Genomic DNA, 22780 nt, shown 5'->3' with positions numbered 1-22780 from the left:
CCAACTTAATAGTTACAGTAATGACATAGGAGGATAACAATGGGCAATTCGTAACCGCGAAATAGCCCCATCTAAATAAACCATTCACACATTGAAACAGAACAATGAAACGATTAACACGACTGATTTACCAACATACCCTTCATGAACACATTTTGCACAGACCCACAAAAATGTAATATGCCGCTCTTGTGGTGTCTGTGTGGTACCGAGAAGTAGATTTACTAAGATGGGAGTTCTATTGAAGATGGGATGTTGCCCTTAGCAACCAATCAGGATCTATTATCTTCTAGAAGGTGCAAAAATAAATAAAAAGTAGAATCTGATTGGTTGCTAGGGGGCAACATCCCATCTACAACAGAACTTCCCTCTTAGTAAATTTACCCCTGAGTCTGTATACGGAGATGAACAGAACTTGTATTGGGGAAAAATGCAGCTACATTGTAGCGCTTAGGGTTTATTTACTAAGATGGGAGTCCTATGGAAGATGGGAAGTTGCTATTGGCAACCATAGCAACGTCTCATCTTCACCAGAACTCCCATCTTAGTAAATGAACCCCTCAGTCACACACAGATATCAGATTACATTCATTCTGGCCCATCCTAGTTGCGTCGTGTTGCGTTTAAAAATAATTTTCGGCAAAAGAGAAGCAAAAAAAAAAGGGATGTCCAGCCACTAGAAGATTCTCATTATTACATTAGTATTAGACGTCAGCCTGGTACAGGCACAAATTCACATCATTCCATGTTTTAAATGTCACAACCAACCAAAACAGGTATTTACAACTTAACCGTTTGAGTGCCATCATCTGTGAGAGATGTGAAAATATCCGCTAAAAATGCCAGAGTCGCTCACATTTGTTATATACATTCAAATAAAAAATGTTGTGTAATAAAAGATTATATTTCCTATATAAGGTAACCATTACAATGAATAAAATTGTTTTCTTGGCAATTTTTACACCTATTTTGACAAATATTGGCACTGAAATGGCCCCCAAACATTAGGCTGACTTGTGCTAAGGACAAGTCAAACCCAATTCTCCTGTGACCCGCTCGGCAGCTCCCCTGCGAAGCTCATATATACAATTTGGCACTTGATGGGCCATTTTTTACATGTGAAAATTTGCATGCGAATTATCACATGTAAAACCGGGGAGCTGCAGTGGTAGCGGTGAGGAGAAGCGTGGCGGGTGCTGGAGCTGCAGTGGGCGGTGAGGATAAGCGTGGCGGGTGCTGGAGCTGCAGTGGGCGGTGAGGAGAAGCGTGGCGGGTGCTGGAGCTGCAGTGGTAGCGGTGAGGAGAAGCGTGGCGGGTGCTGGAGCTGCAGTGGTAGCGGTGAGGAGAAGCGTGGCGGGTGCTGGAGCTGCAGTGGTAGCGGTGAGGAGAAGCGTGGCGGGTGCTGGAGCTGCAGTGGGCGGTGAGGAGAAGCGTGGCGGGTGCTGGAGCTGCAGTGGTAGCGGTGAGGAGAAGCGTGGCGGGTGCTGGAGCTGCAGTGGTAGCGGTGAGGAGAAGCGTGGCGGGTGCTGGAGCTGCAGTGATAGCGGTGAGGAGAAGCGTGGCGGGTGCTGGAGCTGCAGTGGTAGCGGTGAGGAGAAGCGTGGCGGGTGCTGGAGCTGCAGTGGGCAGTGAGGAGAAGCGTGGCGCGTGCTGGAGCTGCAGTGGGCGGTGAGGAGAAGCGTGGCGGGTGCTGGAGCTGCAGTGGTAGCGGTGAGGAGAAGCGTGGTGGGCGGCGGCGCTGGTGCTGCAGCAGGCGGTGAGGAGCAGTGGGGAGGGTGGCGCGTGATGAGAGCTAGCAGGTGTTCAGCAGGATGGGCAGCGGCGGTTATTAGAATTTTAAAAGAACCTGTCAAATGACTGACCGGCCTCTGATTGGCTGACAGAGAGCATTCTCAGCCAATCAGTGGCTTTCCTCTGAGTGGCCATTGATTGGTTGAGAGAGCTCTCAGCCACTCAGAGGCCGGCTAGTCATTTGACAGGTTATTTTAAATTTCTAATACAAGCCACTGCCCGTCCTGCTGAACACCCGCTAGTGCTCAGCTCCCGCTGCCAACCTCCTGCTCCTCACCGCACGCTGCAGCACCAGCACCCGCCCTGCTTCTCCTCACCGCCCGCTGCAGCACCAGCACCCAAGGTCCGACATGAACTTCTGTGCAGCCTGTCTGACCTCCTGATCCTAAAGGGTTAAGGCCCATACACATTGTGCGATTTTGAGTTGAAAACAGCTCACTTTTACGGTTTGAACTGCTTTCAGCTTAAAAGCCCCCCAGTGTGTACCGCCCACCGCTCAACTGCTGAGTGGACGGCTTTCCTTAGCGTCCTGATATGAAAAGAGTCCACGCCAGCAAAAATCTCTTAGACGGGCGAAAATCGCTTAGTGTGTATGAACCTTTATTCTAATTAAACCCCCCCCCCACCCCACTAGCAGAGATGCCAGCCACACGGTCAGTGCCATTCACACTCTGACCTCACCTACAGGCATGTCCCTGGATAAATAAATACACAGCTGTATTCGTATACAAATCAAACCAAAACAGTACAGGGTATCTTATCAGCAAATCACCTGCGCTCAGCGCTGACTCAGACACATGTTTGCTCAGTGGGCGGAATGATGATTCTAAACAGATGGAACAGGATATGACAATAAGTGAAGGACTGACATTACTGTGGGCTCAGTGACATGAGTCATATAGGATGCATCTGCTTACTCACACTGGTAATATGAATGGTCTATCTCTAATGCAACCCATCCTGTACCGCTGCGGTAAGCGCTGGGCACTCCTGGCAAACGCCGCAACTAGGCAAGAGCTAGGTCAACAATGACAAAAGCTTAGCACCAGCAAAAGTTCAACCTGACTATGGTTGACACGTAAAAAAGTCGACATGCGGCTTTTTTTTTGTGAGTTTTTGAACTTTTTCATCCAACGTGGACTCTGACCCCCCCCCCAAACATATAAACGTTTGTGATATAGAGGCCATGTATGAAGGATCGCATTTACGATCTGGGTGGAATAATACGGCCCAGGATCGCATTGCAAAATGTGATCCTATTGCAGGAATGTATTATCCACCACATACAGGCCCCTGCCAAGGCTACAATGGGCTACCACCATCTCAGAATGGCGGCAGCCCAGGGACCCAAAGCGATGCTGCTTGATGTTGATACATCAAGCATCCCTCATAGAAACCTATACAGGATGCGGCCGTCGGCGATGCAGGGGAAATCGCAGCAGAGATCATCTTACATTCAGGTGATACTTAACCCCCGAAGCGATTGATCCACAAATATTAAATGATAAATGGGCCCCATAGGGTGTCCCGCAACCCCCATGTTCTGAACTTGACTGAGTTTATTGCTGTTCTGTTCAGTTCACACTCGCAAGAATATCCCAGGTTTTTGAGCATCCCGTTTTGATCCCGGAATCTACCCAGGTCAGGATCTGGGTAGAAATCCTGGAATGCTCATCCAGGATATTCTTTGTAGACCCTTTCACACTGCGCTAAATCCCGGGTTGATGCGTGTTTTTGCGAGTGTGAGAGGGGTATTACATGTTTGTAACGCTGAGGGAACGCGCAGCAGTGGCTGCCATGCAGCAGGCTGGCAATGGAGGAGGGAGAGTCTGGGGCGAGGGGCGCTGCCCGAGCAGGAGCCCAAATATGTGGAGATACCGATGTGAACCATAAAGTCCGGGGTCACCATCAGCGCCCTGGCAAGGGGCGGCTGCAGGGCCGGTTCTAGGGTATTTGGCGCCTCCCCCTGCAAACTGTCTTGAGTGCCAAACCCCAAATGTACTTGCCTAGGTGCTCGCTTAAACGGAATGTCTGTCATCCAATACATCAGCAACAAGAAACGTCACTCCGGGACTCTAGGGTGTAGCGGTTATGCTGCCGGAAAAGGTGGTGAAGACCCAGGATCCTGTTGAGTGCTGCTGGGGCTCAGTGGCCGGCGCCTGGGCAGCGCACCTGGGTCCCACTGTCGGCATGTATATATTTTATAGCTTTTCAATAGAAATATCCACGTTCTAAGGGGTGATAATAGAGGTGGTGGGCAGAAGTTTTGCTACTTAAAGCTTTCCTTCGGTTTCCCCTAAATCGCATTAACGGTCAGAATTGCAGAAGTGAGAGCTTCATATAAGAACAGATTGCTTCTCTGTCTCACCATAGCTCAGAGCAGGTGCGGGCACAGACAGACTATTTTTATTTCAAGCAGTAATTGAAAAAATAAATACATATATATGATGGATAAAAGAAGCCAGAACATAGATCTGAGCCGGGTTCTGTAAATGTTCATTTATCAATCATTTAGCGAAAGAACGACAACTAAACTCTGATCTTCCTTTAGTTCTTCCAGGGGCTTATGGGTCAATGGATATTTGCAGGATATCCCACAAATCCCCCAACGCATGTACGTACAGGGGCCCATCTGCTTCAGTCCTGTGACTGTAAAAGCAGCAGCTATAGGATTCCCTCTCCAGCACTGGCCGGCAGACCACACAGTCACAGTAGCGCACCGGGGTCCTGAAGGAGAAATGAAGAAATCGTATTAATCACCTTTTGGAGCCCCTGCTCCCGGGTTGTGATTTTTCACATACGTCGGAAAACCTTGAATTTCTAAAAGGTGGTCATACACTAGGACAACGTCTCTGAGGTCATCCGTGATCCCCCTAGAACCACAGGGATGTATCGTGTATGATCTCAGCCAAGTCTGGCGGAGGTTGGAAGATACAATATATCTATAGTGCAGCCCGTGCGACCTTCAGGCTCCGATGCGATGCTTATGGGACTGTGCAGCGTATCGGAGCCTAGTGTCAAACACATGCGATGTATCGACACTTTTCATCCGATTTCTCGCCAAAATCGGATGAAGGGTGACCAAATCGCAGGTGTATGGGGACCTCAAGTATTGAGATAAACATCAATAAGACCGGATAATAAAATTATATTATATACACACACACACAACGATATCTATGCAATCCAGCGGCTTTTCATTTGCTGCAAAGACGTCAGCGCATCATGTTTTGGTGCTGGAGATATGGGTCACACCATCTCAGAATTCAATACAAAGGGGTACATTTAAAAGATGGGAGTTCTATAGAACATGGGATCTTGCCCATAGCAACCAATCAGATTCTACTTAAGCACTTTCTAGAAGATAATAGATAGAATCTGGTTGGTTGCCCCTAGCAACATCCCATGTTCAACAGGTAAATTTACCCCGAAATTTGGATTTCCCACATGCCAACAAGGAACGGTCAATGGCGGTGGTAGCTCTGTAATGTGGCAGTGGTAACCCAGCTGGCAGGCATTAGGTCCCCCGATTCATCAGATAGGTGGTATGCGGTGGAACATTTATGAACAAAGTGCCTGGCGCCCAACCACCCAGCGCCCAACCGAACTCCGCCCCCGCTGCCCGAATCCCCTCGCTGACGCAGTATGCAGATAGCAACAAGATCGGTTCACATTTCCACATGCGTCCGACTTAGAATTAGACCCAAAACTTATTACTTCCCCATTATTACATACCAGTATAACAGAACTAGTATCAAACGGGTCACCTCAGTCTCTGCTGCCTCTGCTCAGCCCTGCCACCACTCTGCTGTTCCCCACACCCCCTCTGTCCCGACACCCACACACAATCGCTTCATCCTGCCAACCCTACGCTCAAACTGTCCCCAGGGGCATCTCCTCCTGTCTAGGTGTGTCCCGTTTACCGCACAGTGGGGTAGATGTATTAAGCCTGGTGAAGAGATAAACTGGAGATGAAGAGGAAGGAGATAGTGCACCAGCTAATCAACCCCCAACTGTCAATTTCAAACACAGGGGTAGATGTATGAAGCAGTGATAAGGGAGGAGAAGTGATAAAGTGCCTGGTACTTTATCACCGGCCAATCAGCTCCTGACTGTTAAATTACAGGCTGGGTTTAAATAGGGACAGTCAGGAGCTGATTGGCTGGTGATTAAAAACCTTATTCTAGTTCACTCTTTCTGACAAAAACTTTCTTAGATGGACAAAACCATGTGCACTGCAGGTGGGGCAGATGTTACTTGTGCAGAGAGAATTAGATTTGGATGGGGTTTTACTTCGAAGTGAGATCTATATTGCAGTGTAAAATTAAAGCAGTCAGTATTTTCCCTGCACAGAAACAAAATAAATCACCCAAATATAACTCTCTCTGCACATTTTACATCTGCCCCCCTGCAGTGCACATGGTTTTGTCCATCTAAGAAGGATTTTGTCAAAAAGAGTGAACTAGAATAAGGCCCAAAGTACCAGGCACTTTATCACTTCTCCTCCCTTATAACTGCTTCATACATCTACCCCACAGTTCATTGGCCGGTGCTTTATCTCCTTTCACTCTATCGCCACTTTATCTCTTCTCCAGGCTTAATACATCACGCTGCAGGGGGCTCCTATGGATGCAGATAATACCACTGATAATCCGACAAAACAGGTAATCCGGCACAGTGCTAGAACGAACGGTGCCGGATTATCGGTGGTCTATCTGTTTCAAGCGCTTTGAAAAAGAAAATTATTTTAAAAAACAAAGCAAAAAACCCAACATTCTGAACAAGGTGAGAACAGCGCTCAGTTTGTGAGTCAGAAGCATCATCCCTCATTATGTCAGAGGGGAAAGCAGCACTCACGTACATGGGATCGGGATACAAACACACTGCATGCAGTAGAACACGGCAGCTCACTTTACTGCAATATAATACAATTGTTCAGGAATTTATTCAGTTTATATATATAGCAATACAAGGAGAGACGGCCGGAAAGCGCTTCAATAACATGCTAATAAAAACACTGAGGTGAAGGAAGTGGAATTGTAACAGTTAAAAAGTGTTGTAAAATATATTGCAGCGTTCAATTGCATGTAACTTAATTATAGTTTCCTTTCAGCTTATAAGTCATTGTGTCAGAGTAAATGGCTTCTTTGCATAGTTCTGTTTATGGCCTATGTTTATACCATAAGTGTTACCCTGATGAAAATAAAGCTATATAATACACACACACACACAGCCCTGATGGGAAATGCTGGGGCCTAAATGTGTTTTGGATTTTAGAATATTTGCATGAACATAATGATATAACTTGGGGATGAGACCCAAACCTAAACACAGAAAGCATTTACAGTATGTTAGATATGCACCTTATACAAAGCCTGAACGTTATTTTATACTATATTTGTAATAATATTGTGTATGAAACAATGTGTTTGTGTGTGTGTGTGTGTGTGTGTGTGTGTGCGTGCGCGCACTGAACCATTGGAAAGCACACGTGCCACTATATCAGTAGTCGATTTGGGAACAGTCAGAAGAAAAACTTCTTGAGCACCTGGTATACAGCGTTCTCACCAAATACCTCTATGCCAACTCCATTCTTGATGCTCTACAATATGGATATTTAAGGATGCCTGAGTGTGTGGGCCCAATTGTGTGGTACACCAAAAGGTCAGCCACGTTTGCGGCATCAAATTAGGTCTGGCCCTAGTTCGGTGCCGCCAGGTCTTGGAGAGGGACAAGGCTGCTTACAGGAGTCTTAGTGCACCGCAGAGAGGGGGTGAAATGCGGCCACACGCTGACAACCAACCCTAGAATAGGGACCATTGGGTGCAACAATGCACAGATGATACCTGGGAGAATTACTAACCCAACACTAGAAATGCAACAATGCATAGATGGAAATAGTACACAACAAAGGTGTTTTGACCTGCTTAAAAACAGTTGTATGATCATAGATACAGCTATGAAAAGCACAGGAGGATGAGACCTTGCAGAAATAAAGGGATACGGTCACTAGGTCTACAAGCATTGGGTCGACAAGCATTCAGTCTGCACCACTAGGTCGACATGCAGGAAGGTCGACACATGCATTAGGTTGACATGGGGAAGGCTGACAGTCAAAATGTTGATATAGGGTTTTTCACAATTTATTATTGACCCGGCATGTGCCGACAGGCGATATTTCATGCCCTATTATCCACTACGGCACGGTGGGAGAATAAAATAGTGCCCAAAGCATAGCGAGCCATACGAAGGGACGCGGCGCTAAATGACAGTGAAGAGTTGGATGACGATAAACTATAGAAATATAAATTAGTTTCAGCTCCTAATTACAAGATGCAGCACCAAACAACTGCACTGAATACACGAGCAGGCAGCAGGGCAAGGAACAGTCAGTGTTGTAGCTGAGCACCAACGTTCCTGAAATCCCGATGAAAAGTTGTTCCCATTATCAGGAATAGCTAAACTTGGCTTTGTGTCCAGGTCATAAAGAACAGATGTGGAAGGGGAACTAGCGGACAATGAAACCGCAGAGGCAGCAGTTTCGTCTGGCACTCTCTCCGGCCTGTTCATTGCCGAAGCTTCCAGGCACACAATATATGTGGGCACAGAGTTCTACAGCACTGGCCAGTGACACATTTACCATGAAAGGCAACAAAAAGTCAATAATTTGGTACTCTTTACCTAGAAGGGCGGTAAAAAATCGCGGTCATCGCGGGTAAATCGCGGGTACATAAAAATCGGCTGCCCGCGATGACCGCGATTTTCCCATAGGGAACAATGTTAAAAAGGATGATTGACCGCGATTTTAATGTAAAATGCCTCAATGCCCGCGATTTTACCATAGGAATCAATGTTAAATGGGCTACAGAGCCCAAATAGGCACAATTAACCCTTAAATGTCCCCCCAAATTTTTAACGCCACCCCACGATCCACGCCAACCCGAAGCGTGGCGAGCGCAGCGAGCCCGCGAGGGGCGGCGGTACGCGTCCTCCGACCTTTTCATGCCCTACTATCCACGTCGGTGTGGAGTTGAGAATAGAATAGTGTGGCGAGCGCAGCGAGCCACCGAGCCCGAAGCGTGGCGTGCGCAGCGAGCCCCGCGAGGGGACGCGGATACCTTCACAGGTAAACGCGTCCCTTCGCGGACTTCACAGGTGTCCGCGTCGCCACGGACACCTGTGAAGCCCGCGAGGGGACGCGTATAACTGTGAAGGTATCCGCGTGCGCTCGCCACGCTTCGGGCTCGGTGGCTCGCTGCGCTCGCCACACTATTCTATTCTCAACTCCACGCCGACGTGGATAGTAGGGCATGAAAAGGTCGGAGGACGCGTACCGCTGCGCTCGCCACGCTTCGGGTTGGCGTGGATCGTGGGGTGGCGTTACAAATTTGGGGGGACATTTAAGGGTTAATTGTGCCTATTTGGGCTCTGTAGCCCATTTAACATTGATTCCTATGGCCAAATCGCGGCCATTGAAGCATTGAATGTAAAATCGCGGTCAGCACAAAATTTAACATTGAACCCTATGGGAAATCGCGGTGATCGCGGGCATCGCGTCGCGGCCGTTAATGTACTGCCCGCGATGCCCGCGATCACCACGATGGGCGCCCTTCTAGGTAAAGAGTACCAATAATTTTATAGGCCCATCAGCACTTACGATCAAGACACTTTTTTTATTACAGTAATACTTTCACTTTGAGCTGTGACAGTTTTTGAGGCCAAAAACTCTCCACCCCACCCCAAGGGTGGGATGCTCTAACATCCACACCTCCACTTCGCTGCACATCGCCGGCTGCCGCAGTCATAATTATCGCATATGCACTAACATATGCGATAATTATGGCAAAGGACAGCTCTTGCATTAAGAGCGGTCCTTTGCGTTGTGGCTGGCGATGCGCATCAGGTCCCCGGCGCCTCCCCCCTTACCCAGCTGGATGCTGCTACCGCTGCAGACGGGCTCTCTTCCTCATCCCTGCACCTGGAAGAGAATTTACAGTGCAGGAAGGAGGTCACAGGTCCGGGCAGCACAGCGCTGTGCTGCCCGACACAGATGAGGGGGGGTCAGTGGTAGGCAGCGGGGGTCCGTGCAGGGCGGCGTGGGTGGTGCTAAGAAGCCCATAGGCTTCTATGGGGTTTCGCCAGCTTTTGCACAGGAGCAAATGTGTCAAAGCTTGGAGAAAGACAGGCCACCAACCAATAAGCTACCATCATTTTTCAAACACAGCCTATAACACGACAGTAAGGAGCTGATTGGTTATTACTTTATCTCCCTCCAAAACTTTGATGCATATGCTCCACAGGCCAGTGTCTGAAGTGATTGGTTGTTTAGGGTTTAGCCTTGATACATGTCCCTTCCCATCACGGTGTACAATACAGCTGGTTGACCAAACATACTAAAACAAGCTATTCTTAGGAATTCGGGACCAAACAGAGTCTCTTTAGAGCGGGCGGACTGTAAGGCAGGCGTTATAAATGGGTAATATTTAGCGTCCCTAACAACTGTGAATGGCTGAAAGTGTTTGAGCGAACAGCCCGATCATTTACAGCATAAATCAGCTCAGGGAAAGTGAAGGTTTTGTTTCCAACAAAAGGGCCACAGTTACGGAGTTGCTAAACTTATTATTTTTCTTATGCCATAGTACGCTCCTCTAATGCAGCCGTTTCCCAGGGCTGACTGTTAGCACTGTCCGCTAAGTCCTTGCTGCAAGCGGTTAGGATTACAAAGGCGCTCCATTGACACCTATTACCAATTCTATTACAAGCTGACACAATATAGCAAATCTCCTGTTATAATAGGGTTCTATAATATTCTATAATAGTACAGCTCACTCACTGCAGCTACAGTAGTCAGGCAAGCGTGGGAAAGGCGACACCTAGAACCCCCATCAAACATACTCATAATAGCGGACAGGGCAATGTGGACCCTCCAGTGGTCAGTGCAGGATTGTGGTTAGGTATCACTTGTGTCGCGGGATAGGGGTAAGTAATTAAAAATAGGCCTCTCCATAGTACAATTTAAACTTCAGTGTTTGGGGAGTGCGCCAGAATCATGTCCCTGTCCCAGAAGACTATAATGAATTAATGACATTTGTGTGACTGCTACAGAGGTCATTATGAAATTGTTACTGGTCACAAAGGGGTTCTCCTGTGCCGAATCGATAGCACGCAACGTCAGCCGCAGGTGACGCATAAGCCAGGCACCCATGACGTACAGAGTGATAGGTTGGTGCCCCCTGCTTACCCACTGAAACACACACAGCTCTGTATCATCTAATTAATCTGCCACTTAACGTTCTTCATTAAGACACGGCAAGTCCCTCACTACAACTATATGAGAACACACACACACAGTAAGCTTCACGCGTCACATGTTTTAGGACAAACAACCACCAAGTTAATAGGATTATACAGCGAGTTCCCAGCGGCTATGGAACCTTACAGTTCCGAGTCTTCTACCCCAGTAACCAGTCGCAGGAGTTGGACGAATGTAGCGTTCTGCGTTCCCCAATGGCATGGCTTCCAATACCAAAGGAAGATACATCTGACACTAGGTGGCCCGTGTGAAAACTTTGCATGCAAATAAAGGGGCGCATATCTGTGCATGTGCAGAACCCCTGTGCGAATGCCTAGTGTATTACTCGCCAAGGCGTTCGCATGATTAGAGGAGGGAGGGAGGTGGGCAGTGGGGGCCTGGAGGGAGAATTCCCAGCGTTTAAGGGGCGTTCCCATGAAAATGCTGGGCGCTCCCCTGGGGAAAGCCGGCGTTGTGTTCCCTGCTTGGGGCAGGTGGTTGACGTCACATGACCCGCCTTCGGTGGAAATAAAAGTCAGTTTTCAGTTTGGCCATTAACCATTTACTTTAGAGGGCCTGGCTGTGGACAAACCATTCCATGCATATAATGTACTATAGGCAGCCTTAACAAATAAGGCCACGCGTTTCACAGCCAAAAGTTTCCAGCATTGCCTGTAGCGACACATATCGCTTTCACATCACAAATTCCAGGTCGCACTAGGAAATTGGACATGGGTGCATCCAGGGAGGGCTGACATCCAGGTCGCTGACATCATCAGGAGGGCGGGGCGGAACAGCGGCGTGTCATCGGGTGGGGGGGTCAGAGGAGGAGGCAGCACTTGGAGCTGACGATGCCTCCTCCCTAGAGTGTATACGGCACCTGGGTCGATCGGCCAGGGTAATCCGTTCACATTGTCTAGTAACCCAGGTCCGAACCGGGAGAACATTGGCCCTGACACATCTGTGTGCTGAGCGTTCTGAGCAATCTAGCATGACTCAGAACATCCCACGTGTGTAGGCCTCTTAAAAGTACCGACCAAATGGAACACGGTCCCGTTACAGGATGTGTTTGAAAAATGACCAGAGATCATTGGTTGTTACTTTATCTCTCCCTAGGCCTTGATAAATCCCCCCCACTAACAACTGCTGAAGTACAAAGCAACACACTGAGCACATGCTCCTCTACCCACCCTAATAACATGGCGGCAGAACTCCTTATTAATGTAATATCAAAAACAGTAATTACTAACTATATAACGCTGATATTAAACCGGTCTGGAGACATTCTCTAGCAGGTAGCCCTCTACATTGTGGGTGTTTTATTCCAGAACTACGTTCTCCTTCCCCAGTACCGTATTATCTCATATACACAATTACTTATGATTATTTCCTCACGGCGCACGCAGGGCCGGTGCAAGGCACAGGAGCACCCCAGACGAGGGGGGGTGGGGCGCCCCGGTGCCTACGGTGGGGGGGGGTACCTGCGACACTGTGTGATCTGGCGGCGGGGTCCCTGCAGTGATGCGCGCTATCCGGCAGCGGCGCGGGAAGCGCTGATGGGTTTGAAAACTCGCCGCACGCTGATTGGCTGATGGATAGCGCGCAGCCTGGCTGCCGGATAGCGCACATCACTGCAGGGACCCCGCCACCAGATAACACAGTGCCGCAGGTACCCGGCACGGACACCCCTGCAGCCTCCATGCGAGAGGCGAGGGGCGAAGTGCCGCCCTCCAGTGGCTGGCGCCCTAGGCAAATGCCTAGATTTGCCTAGTGGTGGCGCCGGCCCTGGGTGCACGTACCAAGCAGCGATTGCTCCTTTTTTTACATTTAATGGAAAATTGGGTCATTACCACTTTTCTAGAATGCATTAAAAAGGCCGAACCCCACAAAATTCAGGATTTCTCCAACAGCGCCTTTGGCTTGTGCAACTAATGTGATAGATTCCGAGACTTGGATGGCGTTGTCCAATAATGCCTCGTCGAGGCGGATCTAATCAGATCCCCACCCCAGCACCCCCCTAGACGCATGTGCAGATAGGACTTCTGGGTGTGTGACCCGGCGTCCTATCAGCACAAAGGACGGCCCTTACCGCCGCAAGTCATTGTCTTCATGCATACGGTGTTACTGAACCCTGATATGTGTAAAGTGGCGGGATGAATTGCATGCAAAATTCCACAAAACCCCAAAAAGCATTATGTTGACAGTCCGAATGTCGACATGTGTTTTTTACTTTTTTTTTTGTCCAGAATTTCGACGTAAGTCAACATGGCCACCGTATCAGTGCGCACGACACACTATTATATTCTACTAGTGGATGACAGGGCTTGAAATACCACCTGTCGGCACAAGTCATGTCAACCTTTTAACTGTTGATCTTGCCATTGTCAACCTAATGCTTGTGTCGACCGTCCTACCCTGTTGACCTTAGCCATGTCGACCTATTCAGGTGTTCACCTAAGCCCTTTGACCTTAAGTGTCGACATAACGACCGAATCCCATACAGAGCACATTAGGACATGTATGGAAGAAAATATGCATCTGCTGCATTGTAGCACTTGATATGGGGAGTCAGAGACTCAGTCGCACACAGTCATATCACACTGATAATAAGATGTATTTTAGGCAAATAAGACGCCCAGCGCAAGCAGAGCCCCATGGGAACAGGAGCAACTGCAGTAACGATATACAAGGTCACATCTGTGACATGAAACATAACTGAATGTCTCCGGGCCTCTTATCCTGGGAGTCAGAACACCCAGCAAGTGCCACAGCGAATGGAATCGCCTCTTGTAACATCAAGTGGTCCCGTCACTCTTCTTCTGTGAAAGGTAATGTCCGCCAGGGATGTGTCGGCAGCTTAAATCACATCACCCGCTGCATCTATTAATACAACCCCAAATTAGATCTCATGTACTTAACTTGCACATCTGTTTCCAATCTATGTCACAACCAATGCGATATACAGCACACCGGCCTTTAATTGGGTGTAGCATGAAGGAACCATGAATTCTTAGACCGGTCACAGCACAGCGATTGGTTAACATTCAAATAAAATGGTTCTATCCCACAGATACGGTTCTAAGGATCCAGTGCGGCGGTTCCAAAACGTTATTGAATCGTAGTTCCCTAGTGCAGCGGTAGCCAACGCCAGTCGTCAAGGGCGACCACCGAGCAAGGTTTTCCAGGTCTCCTAAAAGAGGGGCAGATTTATTGGGCCTGGTGAAGTGATAAAGTGGGAGGTGATAACACAGCAGCACATCAGCTCCTGTCTATTTTTTTCAAACCCAGCCCGTAACTTTATAGGTAGCTGGAGCTGATTGGCTACTGAGTTATCATGGGCCACTTTATCACCAGGCTTGATAAACCTGCCCGTACATCACAAGTGGAGTAATTAGCTCCACCTGTGGATCTTGTAAATGGTGTCAATGACAATGAATACACCTGTGCCCAAGCTGGGGGATCTGGAAATTAGGAACTGTTGGTAGATTACAAGGACTGGAGTTGGTCACCCCTGCCTTACAGTAACAGGATGTTTTTCACAATACTCTAGGTCAAAAGTTTCTTATTGAGAAATGTAGAAAAAAATTATTAAATTAAGCAAATTGTGTTTATATGTCGTCCTGAGGGTCAGTTATATGGTGAGGGACAGGATTAGCTTTTGTTTGTCCGCATATTTTTAGGAAGCCAAAAGCACCGGTTTTGTCTATCCCATTGACAACAAGTAATTCATACCTCCCGACGGGATGCGGTCAAAATCCCGGCGGTCCGAATCCCGACGGTCGAAATACCGATGCCGGAATCCCGACCGCCACAATGCCGGCACTTTTTCCCTCTATGGGTGTCCACGACACCCATAGAAGGAGAATAAAACAGGTAGGCAACTATGATTTAGCGTTCATGCCAAAGTAGAATTCCTGCACCTGTTTTTTGGATGGCTGCACCACCAGGAGTACATTCAGGGCCGGTGCAGGTCCAGGAGGAGGGTGCTGTACGGGCGCCATTTGCCGTGATCCACGGGGGCGAGCGGGGGTGCAGGACTGGGCAGCTTCTCCCAACATCCCCCCCTCCTCCCTGCAGCGCGGCAGTGGACGCGGACAGCCCTCCTTCCCCCGGCGGCACTGTGTGGGCAGAAAACAGGACAGGGACATTGTTACAGCGAGTATAGAGGAGGGGGGGGGGTGTGGTTAGGGGGCGGTCACCTCTGACCTGGTCAGGACGGGGGATGGAGTGTGCGGGCAATGCTCACCTGACTCCACGGGGGTCCAGGCTACAAAGTGCCGCCCTCCAGTGGCCGGCGCCCCAGGCAAATGCCTAGAACTGCCTAGTGGTGGCGCCGGCCTGGAGTACAATGGAGTTCCATCTCCAAACAACACTGCCATCCATATAGCAACAAAATATATATGCACATTTATATACAGGTATTTATTCCAGGACAGACTGGATATACTCCGTACGCAATGATGTTCTCCACGTGGTCATTATGACCGATCTTATCCTGGGATGCCCTCAGCTGTGAAGTGGTCAGGTTAGAACAACCTGTAACCAAGTCATTACAATGATCACAGTTGCATAATATCTGTTTTTGGGGAAAGGAGTCACCTGCCCATTGGTGGGATTAGATATGATTTTCAAAACAGAGGGAAATAGAATGACATTTTTTTCAAAGCGAACATAAAATTCCAGTGAGCTCACTCATAAATGTCAAGGTGACAAAAATCTATCAGGTAGCTCGTGCATCATGGCTGCAAACAAGCGTTGGCGGCAAAAGCGAATATAACATAAAGCGACTCAAAGTATGGAAGCAGAGGAACATACATAATTACACACATACATGACAGAAAAAAACAAAATTGAAGAAAGGAATAAGCATAAAAATATAAAATATTAAGATGTGGGGAGTCACAGATCCAAGGCCCAAACTTCACATCAGGAATCTGTAAGGGTGATAGGACCTGTCCCATTTCTTGTGACCAGTTGCTATTGAGTTGGGTCTCTTATGGCCGCGCCACACGGGGTGATTTGAGGGCATTTTCTAAGACAGTGGTTCTCAACTTAGATCCTCAGGACCCCCCCCAACAGTGCACGTTTTCCAGGACCCCACACAGAATCACAGGTGAAATAATTAGCTCCACCTGTGATATTTTAAATTGTGTCAGTGAGTAATGAGTGCACCTGGATATTCTTCTTAATGTATGATTGCCATCATCTGTTTTCAACAGGTTTACTAATAAGAATGGCGTTTCACCACAGGTGATGGCAATCATAGATTTAAGAAGGAAGTCCAGGAGCAGAGCATTGTGTCCCTCCTGGGGAGCGTCATGTTGGGAGGTTTGCAGCTGACCGATGTTAGCACGATGTTGTTTCCGGCCAAATTAGCGCTACATATTTCCCAGGCGGTGCACTGTGGACCCACAATTTACGAGCTCCTGCGGTCGCATGCTATGCCTCCTGGATGGCCAATTAGAGACCCAGTGCAGTTTAATGAAGAACAGAACAATTATAGTTCCACTTATTCCTGGTTTAAACCTTACCAATTCACTGTCCTTCAGGTGTGTAATCATTCAATCTAATAGAGAAATCATTCACGATTACACATTTCATTACCCAAGGCCCTGATTGTGAGGCCAGGGCCACAAAGTAGAAGGAGCAACACCCCCTGCAGCACAAAGAAGATCAGGAGAAGAGCAAAGGGACGGTCATTTTTGCTAAAGATCATACTCCAGCATTCTCACTTATCATTACCTTTAGCGATGGTCACAGGTAACCCAGGTCCCGGGCATGTAAACCAACCATGATCAGTGTTTACTGATAAGCCTTGGGCTCCCCAGGGTTATTGGGGATACTTGGATATCGCCCACAGAGAGAGAGAATGAAAGGCCTATGGGTTCATCAAGGCCTAAAGGGAACCATTGTGATGGTGTCGGGTCCAATTAAAAAAAAAAAAAAAGGTACTTGTGTAGTTTCACGGCAGCAGTTACGTAGTTAGCGTAGCATCCCTGTCAGAATCAGCGTAGTGTTCCTGTCCGTTCGCAGCCAGCCAGAGCTTACTTAGTTAGCATAGTCAGTCAGCACTTATTACATTGTGTGGGAACCATTGACCATTTTAAGCTGCCTGACATGACAGGTGTGAATGTGTTCCTGAAACACCCCCACTATCCACGCCAGCCCGAAGTGTGGCGAGCGGACGCGTTACGCATCCTCCCGACCTTTTCACAACCCCACTATCCATGTCGGCCTGGTGTTGAGTTTATAAAGTGTTGCGAGCGCAGCGAGACACCGAGCCTGAAGTGTGGCGAGTGGACGCGGAATACACGTCAAGTAATCGGCGTGCGCTCGCCACACTTTATACAATCAACTCCACGCCGACGGGGATAGTGGGGGTATGAAAAGGTCGGGAGGACGCGTACTACTACGCTTGCCGCGCTTCGGGATTCGTGGATAGTGGGGGTTTGAAATGGAGGCATTTGCCAGTATGTAACATGGAGCACTGGCAAATGTGTCCTTTATTGTGCATGAGACGCACTTGCGCCCCCCCACCCCTTGTGCAGGAGATGTACGCGATACAGAACCCATATCCCCGGGGACAGTACGGTGACTAGCTGCCTGACAGGGACACTAACCTGACTACGCAGGGCTGCCGCTGAGTCACTACGCTGCCATTGGGCTACGCTGACAACGTAGCTTAGCCTATGCTGAAAATGTAGCGTAGCCTGCCGCCGGGAAACTACACAAGTACCAAAAAAATACAAACAAAATCAGTGACCTCAGTTTTGGGCCCTAGGGCCAGGCTTGCAGGTACATCAGATAAATCATATTAGCTGCGTTCATTAGTGCAGGGTTTGCACTTCCACACCTATAGGGAGATAACCTGCTCCTGGCCAGCTTATATGGGTGCCGGAAGGGGTCCCAACTGGCATTTACCCGATGTCGGGATCCCGACTGTCAAAACACCGACAGACGGCCGATGGCCACCTGCTATTCTCCCTCGTGGTGGGCTTAGTTGCGCTCACCATGCTGTCTGAGTCCGGCCAGTTGGGATCCCGACCTCGGGCTGATGACTGTCGGGATCCCGACTGTCGGACTCCTATACCACACCCGCTTATACCGCTTTCAGAATGCAGGGTCGCACCGGGACTTAGAAATGTTTCAGTCCCGGTGCGACCATGCATTTTGGTCTGTTTAAATAGCCTCAGCAAATCGGCAATATTGCCGGTTCACTGACGTCATCTGGGGGTGTGCCAGAGCGACAGAGCGTCATTGGCAGCCCTTAGAACTGGCGCTGCCTCCTCCATTGGTGTGAACGGGAAACGGGTGGTTTCGCCCCGATTAATTCGTTCACACCACAAAGCAACACGGCAATGAACCCTTCATTTTAACCAGTTGCTAACCGTTTGTAGGACCCAGTATCACCTTTTCACATCGCACCAATTACCGGGCATGAACCTGGTAATAAGATGCGATGTGAAAGGGGTAATACCTGCTAGCTAGACAAAGCAGATGATATCACTGCAACCACTTACATTTGCTGATCACACCATTTGGCAACCTGTTGCTTAACCATTCCTGCACCAAGGACACGTTAATGCAAATCACTAATAGCTTTCAGCGAGACAGCCCACAAACTCACTCGCAGGAACAGCAACAGATAGACAGCCCCACACACCCACACCGCAGCTTCATTGTGACTAATGCAGATCTCCAGCCCGCTCCAGCAGGTCCTGTGTGTAGCTGCACATCATAACTACAGCCTGATTTCCAGTGCAAACACTATGTAGTGCAATAACAGCAACAGCTCCTCTGTGCTGCTGGATAGCCGGGGACAATACAAGCGAGCAAGGCATTCATTTTCTAAATGATTGGATGCAACAGATTGTAAAGGGGTTATTGCCTGTAAACACGATCCTGTATTTATTTGTATAATATTGGTGTTCCCTCTAAGCTTCTTTTGCAGGGTGCCGCACGAGGCCCATTTTTAAAACCTCAAGATGCGCCCTGCCCTTTTTGTGTGCTGTACTGTGCGCCCCTACGCTGCCCCCCCACCATCACCGTGCTGACATGCCGCTGAGAACTTTCAGTGTGTGCCATCATGTGTAATGGGTATTACGGTGTATGGCATCATGTGTAATGGGCATTATGGTGTGTGGTATAAAGTGTAAGAGGCATTACAGTGTGTGCCATAATGTGTAATTGTCATTACGACAGAATATGTCATGGGCATGTTTAATCAGCGTAATCCTAATGCAGTGTGCAATTTTTTGTATATTTTAATATTAAATGTGCCCTCTCGATTGAAAAGTGCCCTGCCCGGTGGTCAGGGTCCTGCCATACAAAAATCCTAGAGTGAACACTGTATTATATGTATATTAGGTACCGTTACGTTTTCTGGTGCAGTTGTTTTGTGCTGAGGGGTCTTTGCTGAGCCATCTGTGCGATTCAGTGTGCGGGGCAATAGTTAAGATGGGCATACGCTAGGGCAATCCCTCCTTGAGATGCCCGGGACCTTCCCGGCAGCTGGATCGCATGTGAAAGAATGTATGCGGTCCTTTCGTATACCATATATTGCATGCAATCCCAGCCAAGACTTCCCGGCCCACAAGCAGTCCAAGAGATTTCTTTTGTAGCCGGTGCGACTCGCAGACTCCGGTGCGATGCGCACAGACTGCGCATCGGACCTGCTGTCAATCACATGCAACTTGGATGCTTTTCATGCAATTTACCGGTGCAGTTGCATGAAAAGAGCCCAAATCGCATGTGAATCGCCTAGTTTATCTCAAAATATATCCCCACCCGACCTCTCCACTCACACAAAATCTGGGTCTCTCATCCACACTCATTACTCGCTCCCACTTACACTTGCAGGATTTTTGTCGGGCACCACCCACCTTATGGAATGCCCTTCCACGCATACTAAGACTCTCCTCCAGCCTCCAAAATTTCAAGCGTTCCCTGAAAACTCACCTCTTCAGGCAAGCGTATCATATTCAGGACCTCCACACAACCTCCAGTAGCATTCATATCTAATTGCATCCCATCAGGACCGTCTAGTAATCGGGTGGGACTGCCATGCTATGGAATTCTATCACTATGTATCCCTCCTATTATCCCTATTGACTGTAAGCTTGCGAGCAGGGCCCTCCTACCTCCATGTCGGTTTGTATCTACCCAGTTTGTTTAATCACTGTTGTTTCCAATTGTAAAGCGCAACAGAATATGCTGCGCTATATGAAACTGTAAATAAATAGTGTATGGGCACCTTAAGATTTCAAAAATTTTGTTTTGGGTGAATTGGACGCTTGCCAAATATCCACCAAACAATAGATTCTGGAGCCTGGATGCGGTGGGCAATGCCATCTTTAGATGGTATTACCATACAGAAGCCTGTGGGACACAATTCGCGAAGGAGCCAATCAGATCCCTCCCAAAACACTTCCGTGCCCTTCTTCAGGCACTCCTCTGCCGCATCCAGCACAACCCTTCTGCAAACGCTTAACGCGGGACAAGTGTTTCGCAAGCGGCAATCTCACCTTTAACACCATAAGGGACTGCGCCCATCATCCAAAGAGGGCCCCGCTTTGCACTCTGGGCTACAGAGATAAAGTGGAGGGTGATAAAGTACCAGCCAATGGGCTTCTAATTGCCGTGTTATAGGCTGTGTTTCAAAAACGACAGGTTGAGTGGTAGTTTATCTCTCCCCGCTTTATCACTTAGTACATCTGGCTATACAATGTGTGACAAATACTTGCTCGGAAAGCTGGAGGTCTTAATAAAATGCTTTTATTTTAAGAACAAAGATTCCTGGTTAATGTCTAGGTCGACAATGACTAGGTTCCAATGGCTATAAAACCAGCAGCGATGCCCACATCTACAGCTATCTGCAGAAGGCATCACTTGGCAATGGCATAGAGGAGGTTAACAACAACAACGGATACCAACAGAAAATCATGTGCAACAAATGGCACGATCGTTATAAAAACCATCATGTGCGCTATATACTGTAATGTAATCTTAGTCAGCTGTACGTTGATGAGATGCCGGTGAGGGTATGACGAATATGGACCCATTACTGGGGGTGACTCAGGCTGGAAACTAAAGTAGGAACTATAATGGTGTCTCGCATGAATAACTAGTAGCATCATACACAAACACACACACACACACAAACACACACACAAATAAAAGACAAGCAGCCATCTGCCAGCCATCTTTCCCAACAGGTGCACCACTAATAGGTACAAGTACACCTGGCATTTAAGGAAATATCCCAAATATCCATTCAATGAATAGGAAATGATACACTGCTGTCCGCAAGTATGATAGGGTTAAAAGCCCCATGGGAACTTGCCTAGAGCCTCCATAATGCTGTTTAGTTAATTATTAGCTGGCAGAGCGTAAGTATGCCAGGGGAGGCTGCGTGGTAATACATGACCCGTGTCATAACAACCCAGGTTTGGGTCCCTACCCAGAGGTTTTGGGCAATATGCTGCAGTTTTGCAAGAAACAAGCAAAAAAAAGGTCATTTATTTCACTTCACTACCAACAAGCACCCTTGCCACTCATGCCAATGGGTCAAATGCTGTGCCCGTGTCGCGTCACACCAGCGTGGCTAGTGTTTATTGGATGTGACTAATACAATACCAAACTATCACAATGTGCATCTGATACCAATATATACAGCCGTGCTCGCTGCCAAGGGGCAGAATGCAACATTTGCAAGGGCAGAATGCAAAATTGGGGGGCCACATACTGTAGCAAAAGTTTGTCAGTGCTCCTGCCCTTCCCATTTCAGTTTACATTGCACCCTGCACCTTTAGGCATTACGCCCATGCCCTCCTGCACAAATAGTACTCTCTATAGTACTTTTTATGTACCCCATGGCACCTGGCAGAACTTACCCTGGGCAAGGCCTCACCCAACCCCCCCCCCCTGTTCCTTATATGCCCAGCACAGACAGTGATCTCACTTTACAGCTTGTCTCAGGAGAAAGTTCAGCCCCCTGATGTGCCCAGGTGAGCCCCTAACTTCTGCCAGTTGGCCCATGCCCTGGTGCCAGCTTACCCTCCCCTCTGCTCCAGCTCACTAACCCCTGTGATCTGCCCCTCATTCTACAGGCAGGGGCAAGTATATCCGGCCTCCTGATGCCCCGTGACCCTTACTCAAACATAGGTGTCCAGGATGCCTACCTGCCCACTCCGGGGGGACTGTGCCATCCGCTCCGGAGCTGCTGCCCTACCATCACCCACTCCCGGCTGCTGCTCCTGCTGCTGCCTCCGCCTTCCGCTCGCAGGCTCCGGCTCTCCTCCGCCCCGCCTGGCCGCTGTCACTGAGCCGGCCCATCGCATACCAAGCTGGGGGCGTCATGCACCGCCTTCCCCCGGCCTGCCCACTGTGGGGCTACACAGTCACACACAGACACCCGCAGCAACAGCCTTTATTGTGTGTGAGAGCCCAGCCGGGAAGTGAGAGTCTGTGCACAGGCATTAATATGTCATATTCCTTATTGCAACGTCAGCACGAGCTATGATGTCACACCAGACACGCAGCACATTGCATGCTATGTGGGGTTTGTATGTTCTCCCCGTGTTTGCATATCTGGGTCATATGTGTGCACTTTATATATAACTATCATTTACTAGCAGCAGTGTGTACAGTACAGCATGTGCATTAACATGTTAATATGAATATACTGTATACAGTAGA

At 48.5% G+C, this 22780-nt stretch overlaps 1 protein-coding gene across 1 annotated transcript in view; it reads right to left on the bottom strand.

The window, feature by feature from the left end:
* Positions 1-22529, bottom strand: part of LOC146009319 (uncharacterized) — a 67538-nt gene extending 45009 nt beyond the window's left edge. The window contains exon 1 of the mRNA XM_083149569.1: positions 22264-22529. Coding sequence (XP_083005695.1) covers positions 22264-22422 — 159 coding nt within the window. The 5' untranslated portion in view covers positions 22423-22529. The remainder of the gene's footprint in view (positions 1-22263) is intronic.
* Between the last annotated feature and the right edge of the window lie 251 nt (positions 22530-22780).

The sequence above is a fragment of the Crinia signifera genome, chromosome 6 (genome assembly GCF_055691185.1).
Source record: "Crinia signifera chromosome 6, ASM5569118v1, whole genome shotgun sequence".
In the NCBI taxonomy this organism is placed as follows: Eukaryota; Metazoa; Chordata; class Amphibia; order Anura; family Myobatrachidae; genus Crinia; species Crinia signifera.
Note: the sequence above shows the minus strand (reverse complement) of the source record. Positions and strands in the feature narration are given on the sequence as shown.